This window comes from Rhinolophus ferrumequinum, chromosome 11 (genome assembly GCF_004115265.2).
Source record: "Rhinolophus ferrumequinum isolate MPI-CBG mRhiFer1 chromosome 11, mRhiFer1_v1.p, whole genome shotgun sequence".
Taxonomy (NCBI): domain Eukaryota; kingdom Metazoa; phylum Chordata; class Mammalia; order Chiroptera; family Rhinolophidae; genus Rhinolophus; species Rhinolophus ferrumequinum.
Window position 1 is genome coordinate 44086114 of NC_046294.1, and position 17417 is coordinate 44103530.

At 39.1% G+C, this 17417-nt stretch overlaps 1 protein-coding gene across 1 annotated transcript; it reads left to right on the top strand.

Annotated features, from left to right (window-relative positions):
* The first annotated feature begins 8824 nt into the window (after nucleotides 1-8824).
* LOC117029684 (olfactory receptor 10T2-like) lies at nucleotides 8825-9793 on the top strand. The gene has a single exon (XM_033118893.1). The coding sequence runs from the start codon at nucleotides 8825-8827 to the stop codon at nucleotides 9791-9793; it is 969 nt and encodes a 322-aa protein (XP_032974784.1).
* The last annotated feature ends 7624 nt before the right edge of the window (nucleotides 9794-17417 follow it).

Genomic DNA, 17417 nt, shown 5'->3' on the forward strand with positions numbered 1-17417 from the left:
AGCAAAATAAGCCCAAAGGGAGTACAAGGAAGGAGACAATAATGATCAGAGAGGAAATAAATGAAATAGAGAACAGAAAAACAATACAAAACATTAATGAATCCAAGAGCTGGTTTTTAGAGAAGATAAACAAATGACAAACCTTTAGTCAGACTTATCAAAAAAAAAAAAGAGAGAGGACTCAAATTAATAAAATCAGAAATGAAAGAGGAGAAATTGACAACAGACACCACAGAAATACAAAAAATTTTAAGAATTTACTATGAGCAACTATATGCCAACAAATTAGACAATCTGGAAGAAATGGACAATTTTCTAGAAGCATACATCCTTCCAAGGCTAACTCAAAAAGAAACGGAAAACCTGAATAGACTGATTACCACCAGTGAAATTGAATCAGTAATCAATAAGCTCCCAACAAAAAAAAAAAGCCCTGGACCAGATGACTTCACAGGTGAATTTTATAAAGCATTCAAAAAAGAACTATCACCTATTCTCCTTAAATTATTCCAAAAAATCCGGAAGGAAGGAAGGCTCCCAAATACTTTTATTTATTTTTATTTTATTATTATTATTATTATTTTTTTTATTGGGGAAGGGGAACAGGACTTTATTGGGGAACAGTGTGTACTTCCAGGCCTATTTTCCAAGGCAAGTTGTTGTTCTTTCAATCTTAATTGTGGAGGGTGCCATTCAGCTTCAAGTTGCTGTCCTTTCAGTCTTACTTGTGTCGGGCGCAACTCAGCTCCAGGTCCAATTGCCGTTGCTAGTTGCAGGGGGCACAGCCCACCATCCCTTGCGGGAGTTGAACCGGCAACCTTGTGGTTGAGAGGATGCACTCCAACCAACTGAGCCATCCGAGAGCTCAGCGGCAGCTCAGCTCAAGGTGCCGTGTTCAATCTTAGTTGCAGGGGGCGGAGCCCACCATCCCTTGAGGGAGTCGAGAAATTGAACTGGCAACCTTGTGGTTGAGAGCCCACTGGCCCATGTGGGAATCGAACCGGCAGCCTTTGGAGTTAGGAGCATGGAGCTCTAACCGCCTGAGCCACTGGGCTGGCCCCCAAATACTTTTTACGAGGCCACTATCACCCTGAACCCAAAAACAAAAACATTACAAAAAAAGAAAACTACAGGCCGATATCCTTAATGAACTTAGATGCAAAAATCCTCAACAAAATATTAGCGAACAGAATTCAGCAATACATTAAAAAGATTATACACTATGATCAAGTGGGATTCATTCCTCGTATGCAAGGGTGGTTCAACATCCACAAATCAATTAATATAATACACCACAATAACAAAATGAAAAAATAAAAGTCACATGATCGTATCAATAGATGCAGAAAAAGCATTGGACAAAATCCAGCAGCCATTTATGATAAAAACTCTTAAGAAAGTGGGAATAGAGGGACCATATCGCAACATAATAAAGGCCATATGTGATAAACCCACAGCTAACATCATACTCAATGGGGAAAAGCTAAAACCATTCCCCTTAAGATCAGGAACAAGGCAAGGTTGCCTACTTTCTCCACTTCTATTCAACATAGTGTTGGAAGTTCTAGCCACAGCAATCAGACAAGAAAAAGAAATAAAAGGCATCCAAATTGGTAAGGAGGAAGTAAAATTGTCATTATATGCAGATGACATGATACTATATGTAAAGAACCCTAAAGAATCCACCAAAAAACTACTAGAACTTATAAATGAATTTAGTAAAGTAGCAGGATACAAAATTAATATTCAGAAATCAGTTGCATTTGTATATACCAATAATAGAATATCAGAAGGAGAAATTAAGAAAACAATCCCATTTACAATTCCTTCAAAGATCATAAAATACCTAGGAACAAATTTAACCAAAGAAGTGAAAGATCTGTACTCAGAAAACTGTAAGACACTGAAGAAATTAAAGAAGATAAAAATAGATGGACACACATACCATGCTTGTGGATAGGAAGAATAAATATCGTTAAAATGTCCATACTGTCTAAGGCAATATACAGATTCAGCCTAATTCCTATCAAGCTACCAGGGGAATTTTTCACAGAAATAGAACATATAATCCTAAAATTTATATGGAACCATAAAAGACCCCGTATAGCCTCGGCAATCTTGAGAAATAAGAACAAAGTGGGAGGTATAACGATACCTGACATCAAATTATACTACAAGGCTACAGTAATCAAAACAGCATGGTACTGGCATAAAAACAGACACATACATCAATGGAACAGAATGGAGAGCCCAGAAATAAACCCATGCCTATGAGGTCGTTTAATCTATGACAATATGGAAACAAGAATTAAGAGTGGAGTAAAAACAGTCTATTCAATAAATGGAGGGGGGAAACCTGGACAGACACATGCAAAAAAATGAAGCTGGACAACCTCCTTACACCATCTACAAGAATAAATTCAAAATGGATTAAAGACTTAAATATAAGATCTGAAACCTAAAACTCCTAGAAGAAAATATAGGAAGAAACTTTACAGATATTACCCGAGTAAGATTCTTACTGATATGTCCCCTCGGGCAAGGGAAAAGAAAAAATAAACATGTGGGATTACATCAAACTAAAAAGCTTTTTCACAGGAAAGGAAACCACCAATAAAACAAAAAGGTATCCTACTGAATGGGAGAACATATTTGTCAATGATATATCCGATAAGAAGTTAATATCCAAAATTTATAAAAAACTCACTCAACTCAACTCCAAAAAAACAAACAACCCAATTAAAAAATGGGCAGAGGACACGAAGAGGCATTTTTCTAAAGAGGACATACAGATGGCAAACAGACATGAAAAAAATGCTCAACCTCACTAATTATTAGAGAAATGCAAATAAAAACCACAATGAGATACCGCCTCACCCCAAAATGGGATACCACAATGAGATACCTCTCCTCAAAATGGCTATCATCAATAAATCAACAAACAGCAAGTGATGGAAAGGATGTGGAGAAAAGGGAACCCTTGTGCACTGTTGGTGGGATTGCAGATTGGTTTAGTCACTATGGAAAACAGTACGGAGGTATTTCAAAAAACTAAAAATGGAACTACCTTAATATCCAGCAATTCTACTCTAGGTATATATCTGGAGAAGTCCACAACAATCAGTTCATATGTCCATATTCTTTTCCACCTTTTTTTTGACGGATTCCCAGGGCAACACCCAGTATGATGGGCCCTCTCTCTAGCCCCATGTTGTAGGACAGAAGACCTGGGGGCGTGCCAAATTTTCAGAACTATGAAAAAAAAAATGACATTGAGCATAAGTAAAACATACCCAAGGGAATCAACCCCATTTCAAAATGTATTTGAACATGTTGAATTTCAATTACTTGTGTTTTTTTTTCAGATAAATAAGAACAAACTTCACTGAATAATCATGATGCTATGTCAGAATAAAAACAATGTTTTGTGGACATCACAATGAGTTCTAGATTCACAGAGGACAATTTTCCTGGGATCTAATGGAAAGGAAGAAACTAAGTGGCGTCAAGGGTAATGGTCTCAGGTGACCACAGAATTCTCTTTGGAATGTACATGAAACAGCTCCAGCCATAAGGAATAGAGAAGACTCTACCTTATCGTTATAAGAAACTTCGTAATTCCAGACATAGAGCAAATACATCACAGTGATTCAAAGGCCAAATGTCTTAAAGACTTATCCCTAAATAATATTACAGAAATAACTGTAGAATACTATGCATGAGCAATGAGTTCCTCATACAGCTTAATGTTTTCTTCTTTTTAAGAGATTGGAAGTAACTCCTCTTTGGCATCAGGTGGGAATTTTATTTTATAATTTTATTTACCATGAACATTGTGCTGTGTCTACTAATAACTAAGTAGCTGTGGGTATTAATCGACAGTTAAGAGGTATTGAAAATACCAAGGGTACAGTTGGACAGGAGATAAATGCTATTGTTTTCCTAGTCCTGACATAATTAGCACACAGAAAACAGCAATGAAGTAGGTTAGAAAGCTGCAAGCTGAGAACAGGACTGCAAACTCCAGACCAAAGCGAAGTGTGCCGAGGCGGATCAACTACACACAGCTGACTAAGCAGAAGAGCTCATACAGTGTCATGGGCAACTTGTGAGCAGGTTAGTACTGCTGAGCACCGGTAGGGAAAGTTGGCTATAAACCATGTGATGTTTTAGCAAATGGGAATAGAACTAGCAGGTAGTAGGCACTTATGATCTGATTGATCTATATGCACAGCACTGTAACCCTGCAATGAAGTATATTTAGGGCCATGTTACACAGAGAAAAGTAGTTATCAGGGAGATTAATGTATGTAATTTGTATGTAACAGAAGCAGACCTTGGATTTGAACACAGGCCGCTCTAATTCTGCTCAATCCCCTATTCCATTACAAAATAGACTCCAGTGTAATTCCAGGTCTAACCTCAAGACAAATTAGGTGATTTCATTGTATCAAAGATTTAAGCAGGAAAGTTTAAAGAAAAACAAGTATAAAATCCTTCTGCAATTCTCATATTTCACTCATTATTTAATTGTAAATTTCACTGTAAACCAATGGCAACTTGATTTTTCGTGTGCCCCCCTATTTTTCTTTTGATCACTCACTATAACCATTTGGTTTCAAAATTATGCAGCTGTGATTTACAAAACAAGCATTCCTTTGGTGTATCTAATATAGCCTCATCAAAAGAACTAAGTTTTCATACACACACACACACACACACACACACACACACGAAGGTTAGAAACTATTTACAACCAGAAAAAAAAAAAGAGCCTCGTGAACCTCTAATTTTACATAAATTTTGTTAAATTTTCTGTCAGAATTCATACCTATAACTCAATAAAACATACTCCTTTATTTTCCTACCCTCTGGTTAATCATGGTCTGAAAATATTAAATGAAAAATTCCAGAAATAAACAATTTATGAGTTTAAAATTGTGTGCCATTCTGAGTAGCGTGATGAAATCTTGAACGATCCATTTCTGTCTGGTCCAGGATGTGAATCATCCCTTTGCTCAGTGTATCCGTGGTGTATACGTGCTACTCCCCCCACCAGTTAGTCACTTGGTAGCTGTCTTGGTTATCAGATTAATTGTCACGTATCACCAAGTTTGTGTTCAAGTAACCCACACATTACTTAATAAAGGCCCCAAAGAGCAAAGCAGTGATGCTGGCAATTTAAATATGTCAAAAGAGAAGCCATAAAGTGCTTCCTTAACTCTTATTTATAAGAAAAAACACCGTATATATAAGGTTTAGTACCATTCGCAGTTTCAGGTACCCATTGGAGGTCTCGGAACACATCCCCCATGGATAAGGGGGGACTACTGTATCTTTTCTGAAAATTGTAGAAAAGCTGACTTTCATTTGGATTGGTTTGGAAGAAACTTGAATGCACTTTTCCAAAGACTTGGTAATAAGTATTCCCCATTTCTCCACCTTTGAATTTGATTGCCCCATGAGCAAAAATTAAGAGTAGCCAGCAGAAAAATTCTCCAGTTCAGTCTGCTCAGGAATGATGAGTAACATGGGGGCCCCAGGGGGCCCCAGGATGGTCATGGTTTTGATGTATCTCTTGGGAGGTAGCTTGGTTTACTTTGTCCAGTGTTCAGGGTGTGGTGATGGGACAAGAGTCTGCAGGTGGCTTAATATCAAGTAGCCTCAAGTTCCTGTAGGTCTCACTGATATCTCAGAGAAATTAGACATACTAAGTCCACTAGATCTCTCTGCAAAGGTGGGGCACAAATAACTGGAAAACAGGTTTTTCAGGGAAAGAAGTCAATTATGTCTCTTTCTGTCTACAGTGATACATCCCAAGACGCGTGAATTGATCACAAAATGTTGGGCCTGAAAACATCTCCCTCAAACTGTCCCTCAGAGAGTGACTGGAAGTAATGGGAATGATGTCATTTTGACATATTCTCAATCACTAATTCCCTTGAGTATTATAGGGAAAGTAGGATTTATTATCAATACACATGGGAAGAGGAAGTAATAGAATCACAGTTAAGAGTTTCAAAACCTAGACATAACAATTTCTCCTGAAGTTTTTCTTTTCTTTTCTTGGACAGATATGCCAGAAATGGATGTCAGGAAGGATATATAATTCTCAAGAAGGCTCCCCTGGTGATCCCAAGACGCTCCTTATTATAGGAGCAGTTATGGCAATCGTGTGTTATTTGATGATACAGAAAATGAAGTATATAGTTTAGACCAGAAAATAACAGTCTGTTTTGCTTTGTTCCAAAGAAACTACTCCTATGGTTCAGAGGGTGTTTTTTTTCAGAGGGGAGTATACTTTATTCATTAAACAAGTATGTATTAAACGTAGATATGTAGTTATCACATTGCTAAGTGATGTGGCTACGTCCCAATGGGTATTGAAATGCTCTGAAGGAGACACCCAACAACCTTTAGCATATGTCCAAATTAAGTAATGCTACAGAGAGAAAACAATATAGTTAGGAAGAATTAGTCAGTGCACCTAAGGAAAAAACCAAGTGAGGCTTCCTGGGACCTGCGGAAGATGCATTCCGTTTATTCATTGAAATCTCAAGACACAAATCCTTATATTTACCAGGTTATACTGCAAGTATGTGGACAAAACAGTAAAATAGCCCTCTGCTCTGACTAGTAAAGAAGTCAGACATGTCAAAAGTGTCATCATAATGCAATCAAATGTGAACCCAGAGTTTACTAACTCAATCAGAATGACTGGGGATGGCTTTCTAGGGAGGTGACATTTGAATTGGGTTTGAAACAAAGATTGTGGTCACAGGAGCACAAAAGGGCAGAAAGAACATTGTAAAGAAACGATGTGTGCAGAGTAGGACAGCCACAAAAGGACATGTCATGCTTGGGGACTGTGGAAATGCTGCCCATATAGAGGAAGTTGGTGGCAGAAGATGGGGGTGGATAGGTAACCTTGAATGCCATGTTAAGCACTTGCATTTGCAGGGACACTTGACTAGTTAAGAGGGTCTTCTCCAGAGTCACTATGCCTGGGTATCAATACCAGCTCTTTCTTTAACAAACTTTATCACCTTCACAAATTAAGATAACTTTCTAAGCCACAGTTTCCTTATCTCAAACGTGTGCACAATATTACTATTTATCTCATAAGGTGTTTACGAAGACACATGAGAGAGGTGTTCTGGACACACTGGCTGTCTTCATATTCTTTGAATATGTCAAGCTCATTCCCACCATGAGATCTTTGTACTAGCTGTTTCTTGTGTCTGTCATCTTTTCCCCCTAAATCTTTAAATGGTGAGCTGCTAACTACATTTCAATCACAAAGTAAGTGTAAGCTCCACCGAAAGGGCTTTCCTCACTCTCCAGTCCCAAGTAGCCACCTAGTCCCTCACTCTCGTATCCCTGTCCTTTAATTCTCTTCATGGCATTTTTCTGTATCTGAGATAGGAGAGGTTATATGTGTCCTATCCCATGTTGTATTTCCCATGCACAGAATTGACTAACACATCACAGTCATTAAATAAACAATTGTGGAATTAATGCATTGGATTTGGATAGTTAATTAAGAAACCTGTACTTTAGTTTCAATTTTTGTAAGATCAGGATTGAAACACCTACTATGTAGAATTGTTGGAAGAAATTTGGTGAGAAAATTCTATCAAACACACAGCATATTGACCAGCATATTTCAGACGTTAAGTAAGTACTGCTTAATTGACATGCCTCCTTGTTTGCCCAGTAATTCAGTACATAAAGAACACACAAACTTTTCAGCTAAAGGTATATTTTCTTCTTTTTTCTTCAAGATTTGTGAATCCTATGGCATAATTTCCAGTGTGTCTCTACCATTCTTTCCTAATCGTCAACCCACACCCATGTCTTCTCACTGTTTGCCTTTCCTTCCTTGACAATAGTGCCTGAAACTTAGCCACATGTTATATGGAAAGTTCTTGTGTTACTTTCATGTTGTTATCTCACACACAGAGTGGATGTTTTAAGAACTGATAAAAGTAACCAGAGGATCCTGACTTCTTACAAGAGTTGTGCTGCAAAGCAGCCCTTTCTACCAGTATACCAGTTAGAAAATGTCCTGGAAATTTTCCTGAAAGCTCAAGATGATCAGGACATCATGAACGCAGGTGAGTCACCCAGGACGGAAATGGTCTCTCCAAAACGGTTTTGCCTTCAAGATCTTCCTGAATGTGAGACAGTTATTGGACACCTCCAGGCTTAACTTATTGTCATGGATAGGAAACCAGCACAGATTTCAAAACTGTACATTTATTTCTTAGGTCTACTCAGTGGCATAACTTGTTAGCCAAGCAGCCACTGCTTTCTGAAAATAGCATTACTTTGTAAGAATTTTTAGAAGCCATTTAAAAACAATTCTCCTACTTCTCCTTAAATTGGCATTGAGTCAATCGACATTATTAGGCACTTCTGTATGCCGGGTTATAATCAGATCACATGTGAACATTTTACACCTGTTATTTCTCACACCCTTGTAGGTGAGAAAATAAGCATTTATTTCATATTTCCCTCTTTCATGCCAAGTCTGACTGCAGAAGAAAGAAAAGGGTGATAAATGAGGGGGCTCCAGAATATATTTAGGCGTATTCTATGACAAATATACAGTCTCCTATTGGAATCTTTCTCCTCATCACTCTGGGTCCTGACCTTGAATTCAGCCAGGTGCATTTAACTCCCATTTCTCAGGCTCTCTTGCTCTTGTCCAGGGGCTCTCGATGAAAGCTCAGATGACATCGATGTGTTTTATAATTTTATCAGAGTCTTCACCGCAAGAACATCTGCACCTGTGGGAGAAAGTTGCTGAGCCTACTGGATGATGGGCAATCATACTACAGTGAGTGCATTCCTTCTGCTGGGCTTTTCCAGTTTCCCAGACCTGCAGCGTTTCCTCTTTGTAGTCATTTTCTTCTCCCATGTGACTATCCTAGCTGCAAATGTGTCCATAATGGTGGCCATCAAGCTCAATCACAACCTTCATACCGCCATGTACTATTTTCTCTGTGGCCTGTCCTTTTCAGAAACCTGTACAACTCTGGTAATTATCCCCAGAATGCTAGAGGACTTGCTGTCAGACAGCAAGACCATTTCTCTTCCTGAGTGTGCCATACAGATGTTTTTTTTCTTTAGCCTGGGAGCCAACAACTGCTTCATCATGGCTGCCATGTCCTATGACCGGTACACTGCCATTCACAAGCCACTGCACTACCCCCTCTTGATGACCCGAAAGATGTGCTTTCAGCTCATGATGGCCACTTCTGTCACTGGGATTGTGGTGTCGCTGTGCATTGTCCTCATAGTATTCAACTTGTCTTTTTGTGATGCCAGCACTATCCAGCATTTTTTTTGCGACATCACACCTGTGGTCTCCCTTGCCTGTGATTACACCTTTTTCCAGAAAATGGTTCTCCTTGCGTTCAGTGCCTTTGTGCTAGTGGGCAGCTTTGTTTTAATTATGATTTCCTATGTCTTCATTGTGTCCATAGTTGTGAAGATGCCCTCTGCGAAGGGCAGGTATAAGGCCTTCTCCACTTGCTCCTCTCACCTCAGCGTAGTGTGTATACACTATGGATTTGCTGGCTTTATCTATTTGCGGCCCAAAGACAGGGATTCATCCCAGGAAGATATGCTGATGGCTCTGACATATACAGTGCTGACACCTCTGCTTAATCCCGTAGTTTACAGTCTAAGAAACAAAGAAATGCAAATAGCCCTACGGAGAGTACTAGGCAATGTATGTAGGTTTTTCCCTCACATGGTAAGTAAAAGAGCCCTGAGCACTTCTTAAAAAATTTTAAAGAGCACTGATAAATAAAAGTGGAGAAAGTGGAGTATTTCCAATAAAAATCAGTACTTTATGTACAAAGCAATTAAATCGTGTTCTAATTGCTTGATATGCCCTGGTCTCACTCATTTCCTACTATAAAACCAGATGTAGTTTTAAAATGTTTTAAAATAAAATACTAAAAAATGTTATTACACATATATGTATATATACATATTCACACATATGTAATCATACACACATGCATATGTGTATGTAGCAAACATCAAAAATACTTTGGAACACTATGTTTTCATAATTTTGGTTGCCTTTGGAGGAGGTAGAAAATTATACTAAAAAAGGAAAATAAGAAAGAATGAAAGAGAGGGAGAGACAGTGAGAGAGAGGGAAGGAGAGGGAAAGAGAAGGATCGCTAATTAATCAAAAAAGGAGAAAGTACAAACACACAAGTTTAGAGTTGAAATGAATTGAAAAACCACAATACAGAGAAATTCCAAAGAATTTTGAGAAAATATCCTTTCAACTCTATTTAAAAAAACTGGAAACTAGATGGGAATGAATATCTGGAAAAATAAACTGATGAAAGTTACCACAAAAGAAATGGGCATTTTTAATTTACCAAATTCTAGGAATACAGAAAAGTCTGCCAAAGAGCTAATCTTCCCATTCCACAACAAAGGAGTAAGCTAGATGGTTTCACAATTAACTTCAAGTCTTCAAAAACAAATAATTCAAATTCTATTTGAGTTAGAGCATAGATAACGACAAATAGCTTGTAATTTATGAAAACCATAGTGGTAGAAGGTGCCATATAGGAGCACACCGTGTTTCCCCAAAAATAAGACCTAGCTGGACCATCAGCTCTAATGCGTCTTTTGGAGCAAAAACTAATACAAGACCTGGTCTTATTTTAATATAAGATCCAGTATTATATTATATTATATTATATTATATTATATTATATTATATTATATTATATTATATTATATCACATTATACCCTGTCTTATATTAAAATAAGACTGGGTCTTATATACTGTACTATACTATACTGTAATACCGGGTCTTATATTAATTTTTGCTCCAAAGGACACATTAGAGCTGATGGTCTAGCTGGGTCTTATTTTCGGGGAAACTCAGTAACTGAATCTAATTGAGACCATGTAGTAAGGTTCGCGTGTGGATTGTGGAAGATACAAGATGCTAGAAGGAGGTCTAGGCATCTTGAGGTCACACTGTTTAATAGTACATCCACATGCGAAGTTATCAATGCTGTGGCGGGACTGAGATGGGAAAAGGCTCAAGAGGCCGGCGGTAAAGTCTTCAATACATGAGAAGAAAGAACTGGGTTGTCAGTAAGGGCTCTGATAACTGTGGACGGAAAATGGGCCACATGTTAAACCTGACAAGCTCAGGAAACTGAAAATAACCACATAGGATGGCATGAACATAAAAATTCTTAACGAAGGTGGAATCTTTAGCCTGAAGCTTCCTTGACAAGGTCAACTATTTACCTTAAGTGAGCCTGTCTATTGTCTTTTTACACCTAAGATAACATCCTTGGAATGTCAGTCATTCCTTTTTCCAGACCAGAGCAGGAAACTACAGAATTCCTCATTATTATTCTTGTTCCCTCATTATCATCTCTATGTGTGGTAAAAAGCAAACTATTAACTATCCTGTACTCACCTGTGTAAAAGAAATACCTGTCTCTCCAATTTACTTTTACTTTTTTTACTCTCCAATTTACTTTTATCTAATCCCCGAGATTTCCTCGCTTTGCTTTCTCCCACCCCCTTAATCTACCACCAATGGATTTCATGTAACCTTCCTCCTTTGATCCTAAGTATAAAATAATCTGCAAACTGCCATTTTGTGGAGCATTTTCTCAATCTGTTGAGATTTTGCTTCCCAGCAATTGTTGTCAGTTTGGCTTAAATAAACTCTTAAAAGCTTTTTCTTAGGCTGGATGTTTTTTTGTCGACATTACAATGGTATATTGTTTCATAGCTGGATAATATTGGGGTCAGTTAGTAAATTATTTTGTCATGAAGATGAGACAGGTTAGTTAGCATGCTGCTAGGTAGACGAGGGAGGGGGGTCCCTGGTGGAATAAATAAAAAAGCAGCCTGTCATGTGGGGCGGCCTGTGGGGTCTCTGCTCCCGCTCCCCACATAAGAACACAGGACATGGTGAGGCCAAAAAGGAACACCCACGGAGCCATAGGTAGGGGAGTCATACCACTATAGTCTCACTGGAGGCTGGATTCACACGACGTGCGACCTTGCTGTCTGCTTTGCTGCCAACCGACTGACTCCTCGACTCCCCTCGACTCTCTCTCCATCACAGCCGCGCAGCAGTTATATCAGTGGCCATTGGCTAACCAGCCACAGGTGACGGCCAACTAGCCACAGCCGACGGCCATCTACTACCCAAGCCAGCACCCCTCCACATGAGGCCGAGAGCCTGGAAACTGCTCTCCTGGCTCTGTCCCCACACAGCCATATCCTGAAACTCCAGGTCCTGGAATGTCTCCTTCTCTCCAGGACAGAGACATGAGAATCCACCTTGAGGTTAATAAATAATCTCAAATCCCTTCTGGCCGGACAAAGGAGCAGATCTGATAGAAGGAACGGGTTAGTTGTTAATCCCTTCAGGACGGGCAAACAGGACAAACCTGATAGATGAATTCTGTTAGAAGGCTCCAGCCCCCTTCCCCAAACAGGCAGGGGAAAGTACAAAAGTAAAAGCCTTTTGCCTTAGCCAGTGGGCACCCTCATTCGGGACGCCCTCCCGCTCGGGGCTGCAACCTCTTCTCTGCCTCTAATAAACTATCTTCCTTTACAACTTTTTGCCTCTCCCTGGGCCGTGTGTCCATTCTTCGGCTTCACGAGACACGATCCCGGCCCACACCCAGAAACTGTCGGCAGATCCAACATCATTTACATCATTTGGGGACTCACAGAAAAATAGTCCTACTTCAAAGATTGCAAATAAATGATTTAGAAATATGGTAAGGAGCCAGGAGAATGTCAAGATTCTGTGCTGGTGTCCCAGAATAGGGGAGTCGGCAAATTCTCTTCAATAGAGCCGAGAAGTAGATGTGCTGTTCTTGGACAACCAGGGTTAGTCAAGATGAAGAGGGAGAGAATGTACTTTGTTAAAAGTTGATGGGTGGAATAGAGAGAAGACCCCAGAATTAAAGTAAAACGTGTTAGGAGAAAGCCCAGCAAATAAAAAGGATCCCAAAGAGAGGAAGCAGAGCTGTGCTGGAGGGAATGCAGGAGAGGAGAGCAGCCTAAGGGCCTATAACTGGGCTTCTTATCACAGCTTCATTGATTACAGGTGGTGTCGGAGCTGCCCACACTACTACTCCAGGTCCCATTCTTTGTTCAACATTGAATTAAAACTTGGCTAGAGGTTCTCTAACCAGCCATTTCACAAACTTCACCATTCCATTTTCACTAATGTCTCCTGCTTAGTGTGAAACTCTACCTCCTCATATAATTATCTTAAGCTTTTTCATTTCATTAATTATTTTAAGTCCCAATTTTGATCAAATGGGATTGATCCCTGAGATGCAAGGTTCGTTTAACATATGTAAATTACGTAAATATAAATATGTAAAAATATGTAAATCAATCAATGGCCTACACTATATTAACAGAATGAAAGATAAAAACCGTATGATCATGTCAATAGATGTGGTATACATACACAATGAAATACTATTCATCCATAAAAAAGATGGAAATCTTGCCATTTGCAACCACATGGACGTACCTGGAGACATTACATTAAGTGAAATAAGCCAGACAGAAAGAAAAGACTGCATGATCTCACTTATCTGTGGAATCTAAGAAAGTCAAATTCATAGAAGCAGTGAGTAGAACGGTAGTTACCAGAGTTGGGGAGGGAAATGGGGAGATGTTGGTCAAAGGGTACAAAGTTGTCATTATGTAGGAAGAGTAAGTTCTAGAGATCTAATGTACTGCATAGTAACTGTAGTTAATGATACAGTATTTTATATTGGAAATTTGCTAAGAAAACAAATTTCAGTTGCTCTCATCACACGAAAAGAGGTAACTATGAGAAGAAATGGGTATGTTAATTAGCTTCACTGTTTTCATCATTTCACTATTTATATGTTAAAACATGTTGGATGCCTTAAATATATACAGTTTCTGTTTAAAAAACATTTAAACATTTCTAAAGATTTAAAAAGCATGGCAACTAGCACTTTATTCATATTACTTGAATGGAAACCATTTTTTAAAGAAGCATTCCTTCAATCATTGTGAACATCTTGAGAGAAAAGCATATGACATATTCAACTTTGTTTCCTCAGTTAATAACCTACCTGTAGTGCTAGAAATAAAGGAGACACTAAATAAATATTCACTGAATTAGAGTTAATGTTTAACCAACAGGTATTTGTTGAATGCTTGCTCTGTACCAGACAGGGCACTTTGGGCTACGGATAATTCATTCGACCTCCCACATTTCTATTACTTTCACCCTCCCACCAAAGTTTCTGCAACTGCGTTTCCAACTCTCAGTCACCACTTTACTTCTATTTTCCATTATGTTTCCACTTAAATGTCATTTCCCCAGGAAACCTTCCTTGAGCCTCACAAATCAATGCATTTGCCAGATGACATCATGAGAAATACTGTATTCAGTTCTCTGGTATGATCTTTCATTTTATTCCTTTTTTTCTTAGAATATTTTTAATATTTTGAAGCACCTGGTTTTTATTCATTTGTCCTGTTTATTGGCATAAAAACTGCTAGCACCACACCCCCGACATCAAGGTGACTGAATTATTTGAATCCCTTCGAGGGGAAAATAAGAAGGAAAAATCTCTGCATGGACTCAGTCATAATGAATTGGGAAAGTCTTTAAGCCCCTAGACAAAAGAGATTTAGATAAGGAAGAAGTCAACATGGGACACATCTTCCATCCAAGAGAAGAAAAGGGATGGAGGGAGGCAGACCATTTTGATGGGTGTGCAGTAAGGGTTGCCCCAAACATATCGGAGTACTAAGTATCACAAAGGGTTGTCGCTTACTGAAAAAGGAAAAGAGGAGAAGCAATAGTTTGGGGAGAAATATGATAAATTCAGTCAGGGCACACTGAGTTTGAGAGTCTTGGGGAAAAGGCCAGCAAAGAAGCTCATTTGTCCTCCAAGTAAGGCTGTATTTAGAGACAGATACTGTCACCACACAGGTGGCAGCTGAACGCCTGGGAGAAGATGAGGTCACTCAAGGGGATCATGGGGGATGGGAAGAAGGGTGAAAAGCCAAGTGTAAAGGGAAAGATGAAAAGGAAGACTACCAGGCGCAGTCAATGAAAACCACTAGAGTGCAGAGCTCCCACCACGACTTTAAGATGGCCATTTCCAAGACTGAAGTCCTGCCTTTGAGTGCCCTCTCTTGGCAAAGGGCCATGTCTGTGCTCACGTTAGCCCCAGAATTATTGCCCTGGTGGGCTTATAGGCCCATAATTGATGCAAGGAAAGAGGTACGAATGGGGAAACAGGACCAGAGAAACTCCACAAAGTGGCTTCCAGGCAGAAAAGGAGGACGTTTCCTTGATCTGCTCAGTGAAGAACCCAGAAATAAGAGGTCAGATTGTAAAGCGGTCTCTCCAAACTGTCTCAGAATTTGTCTGACATTATTAATATGCTAATAAAATAGATTAGCTAAAATATTAATCATAAATTGCTGTAAAAGGAGTATAGGAGGCAGGGAATCAATTTAGAGGCAATTGCCATAACCAGACTGGGTCATAAGCATCTTCAAAAAGGGCAGTGGAAGGAGCAGTGACAGCGGACACCTTGAGACACAGACGTATCCTTTGCCTGAGGCATAATTTCATGCCTTCTATCTATCAACTATTGTTGAAAGAAGTCCCCATGTCGCAGTCTCCCATTTCAAAGAAATGTCAGCTTCCAAAATCCCACTCTAGGACTTATCTGGTAAAACCTACACTGTGAGAAGAGTCAGCTGACATTTATTATATAGAGTTTCTTCTGTGTTTTCTGGGTTGGATCTCTTAATGGCCAAATAAAGGAATCGTGGCTTAAATAAAGTGAAAATAAATAAAAGCTTTTCTGAGACATAGCATCAATGTTTCCAAAAGTTTAAATACTGACTGACCAAGGCAGCACCTTTAAAGGAAGTGACCTGAACTGTCTGACTTGTCAATGTTATCGTCTATTGCACATCTATCAGGAACAAGTTTCTTTCCCAAATGTTATTTTACAAGATGGAACACAATTAAATTTGATCTTTGGTTGAAATATTTCTCTGTTTAAATCAGACTCGTAATTGGTAGATGGGGTTTTAAATAGAAACTATTTTCTGAAGGTACTCTTACCTTGAAAAATCCATATTTAACTTGTATCAAGCAGATACCCACGTTAATGATACATTCAACTTTACATATGAAAGTAAACATTGGATTTTTATGTTTATAGGCGCTCTTCACTATAAAAGTGATAAAGTTAATGACAGATACATTAAAATATCCAGCACAAATGTCCCCCAAATCTTTGGTTTCTTATTTATAGATTTATATCTGATTTAATTCAGGAAAACCAATGTGTTCTAGCCATTAGTTTTCTCATGGTCTCTTTCACCTCCTTGTTCCTCAGACTGTCGATGAGGGGGTTTAACATGGGGACCACCACCGTGCAGATCACAGATGACACTTTGACCTGATCAGCTGAGTAGCTCGATTTGGGCATCACATAAACAAAGAAAACTGTCCCATAAAACAAAGTGACTGCAGTAAGGTGGGCATGCAGGTGGAGAAGGCCTTCTTCCTCCCCTCAGTACAGTGCATATTCAGGATGGAGTGGAGGATGTGACTGTACTTGGATAATAAGATGGAGCCTTTCTGTTGTGATCACAAAAAAACATGAATGCTGCGGCCGAGGGCCGGGCAGGGATCTTCAATACGGGAAGCGGTGAGTCCAACCTTAGTAACAGTGTGTGACAAGTTTCAACTTGTTCGGTGAAGTCAGTCGGGTGTGAGCTATGGTTGAGAGAAGGTGTGTTTTAAAGTGTGATGTAAATCATCCTCCATCATGACAACGCTCCATGTCACACATCACTTCTGGTATACAGCAATTTCTGTCAAATAAAAACATTACGGTGTGTCCTCATCCACCTTATTCACCAGATCTGGCACCGGCGACTTCTTTGGCTTTTCCCCAAAGTCAAAATGATTCAGGATATCGAAGCAGCCACGACATCACAACTAAAGACACTCACAAAAGAGGACTTCCAGAACTGCTTCAGAAAGTGGCCAGAATGATGGGATAAGTGCGTTCAAAGCGAGGGGGAGTGTTTTGAGGAGGAATCACAGTGATAGGTCATTTACTGTAATACATTTTTAAAATTTAAACTTTCACTGTACTGTTTGATCACACCTTCTTTATCCCTTTCTGCAAATAACTATAACATACAATTTATTATAGTCCCTAGAACTCTGGGAGTAGCTGGCCTCATGGAAACTTAGTATCCCAGAACCTGGTACACTTTCCCTGAAGATGAAAGATTTTAACAGCAAGGGAATGAGAGTACCACATCTTTAACGGCCAGCTTCATGTTGTTAATGAG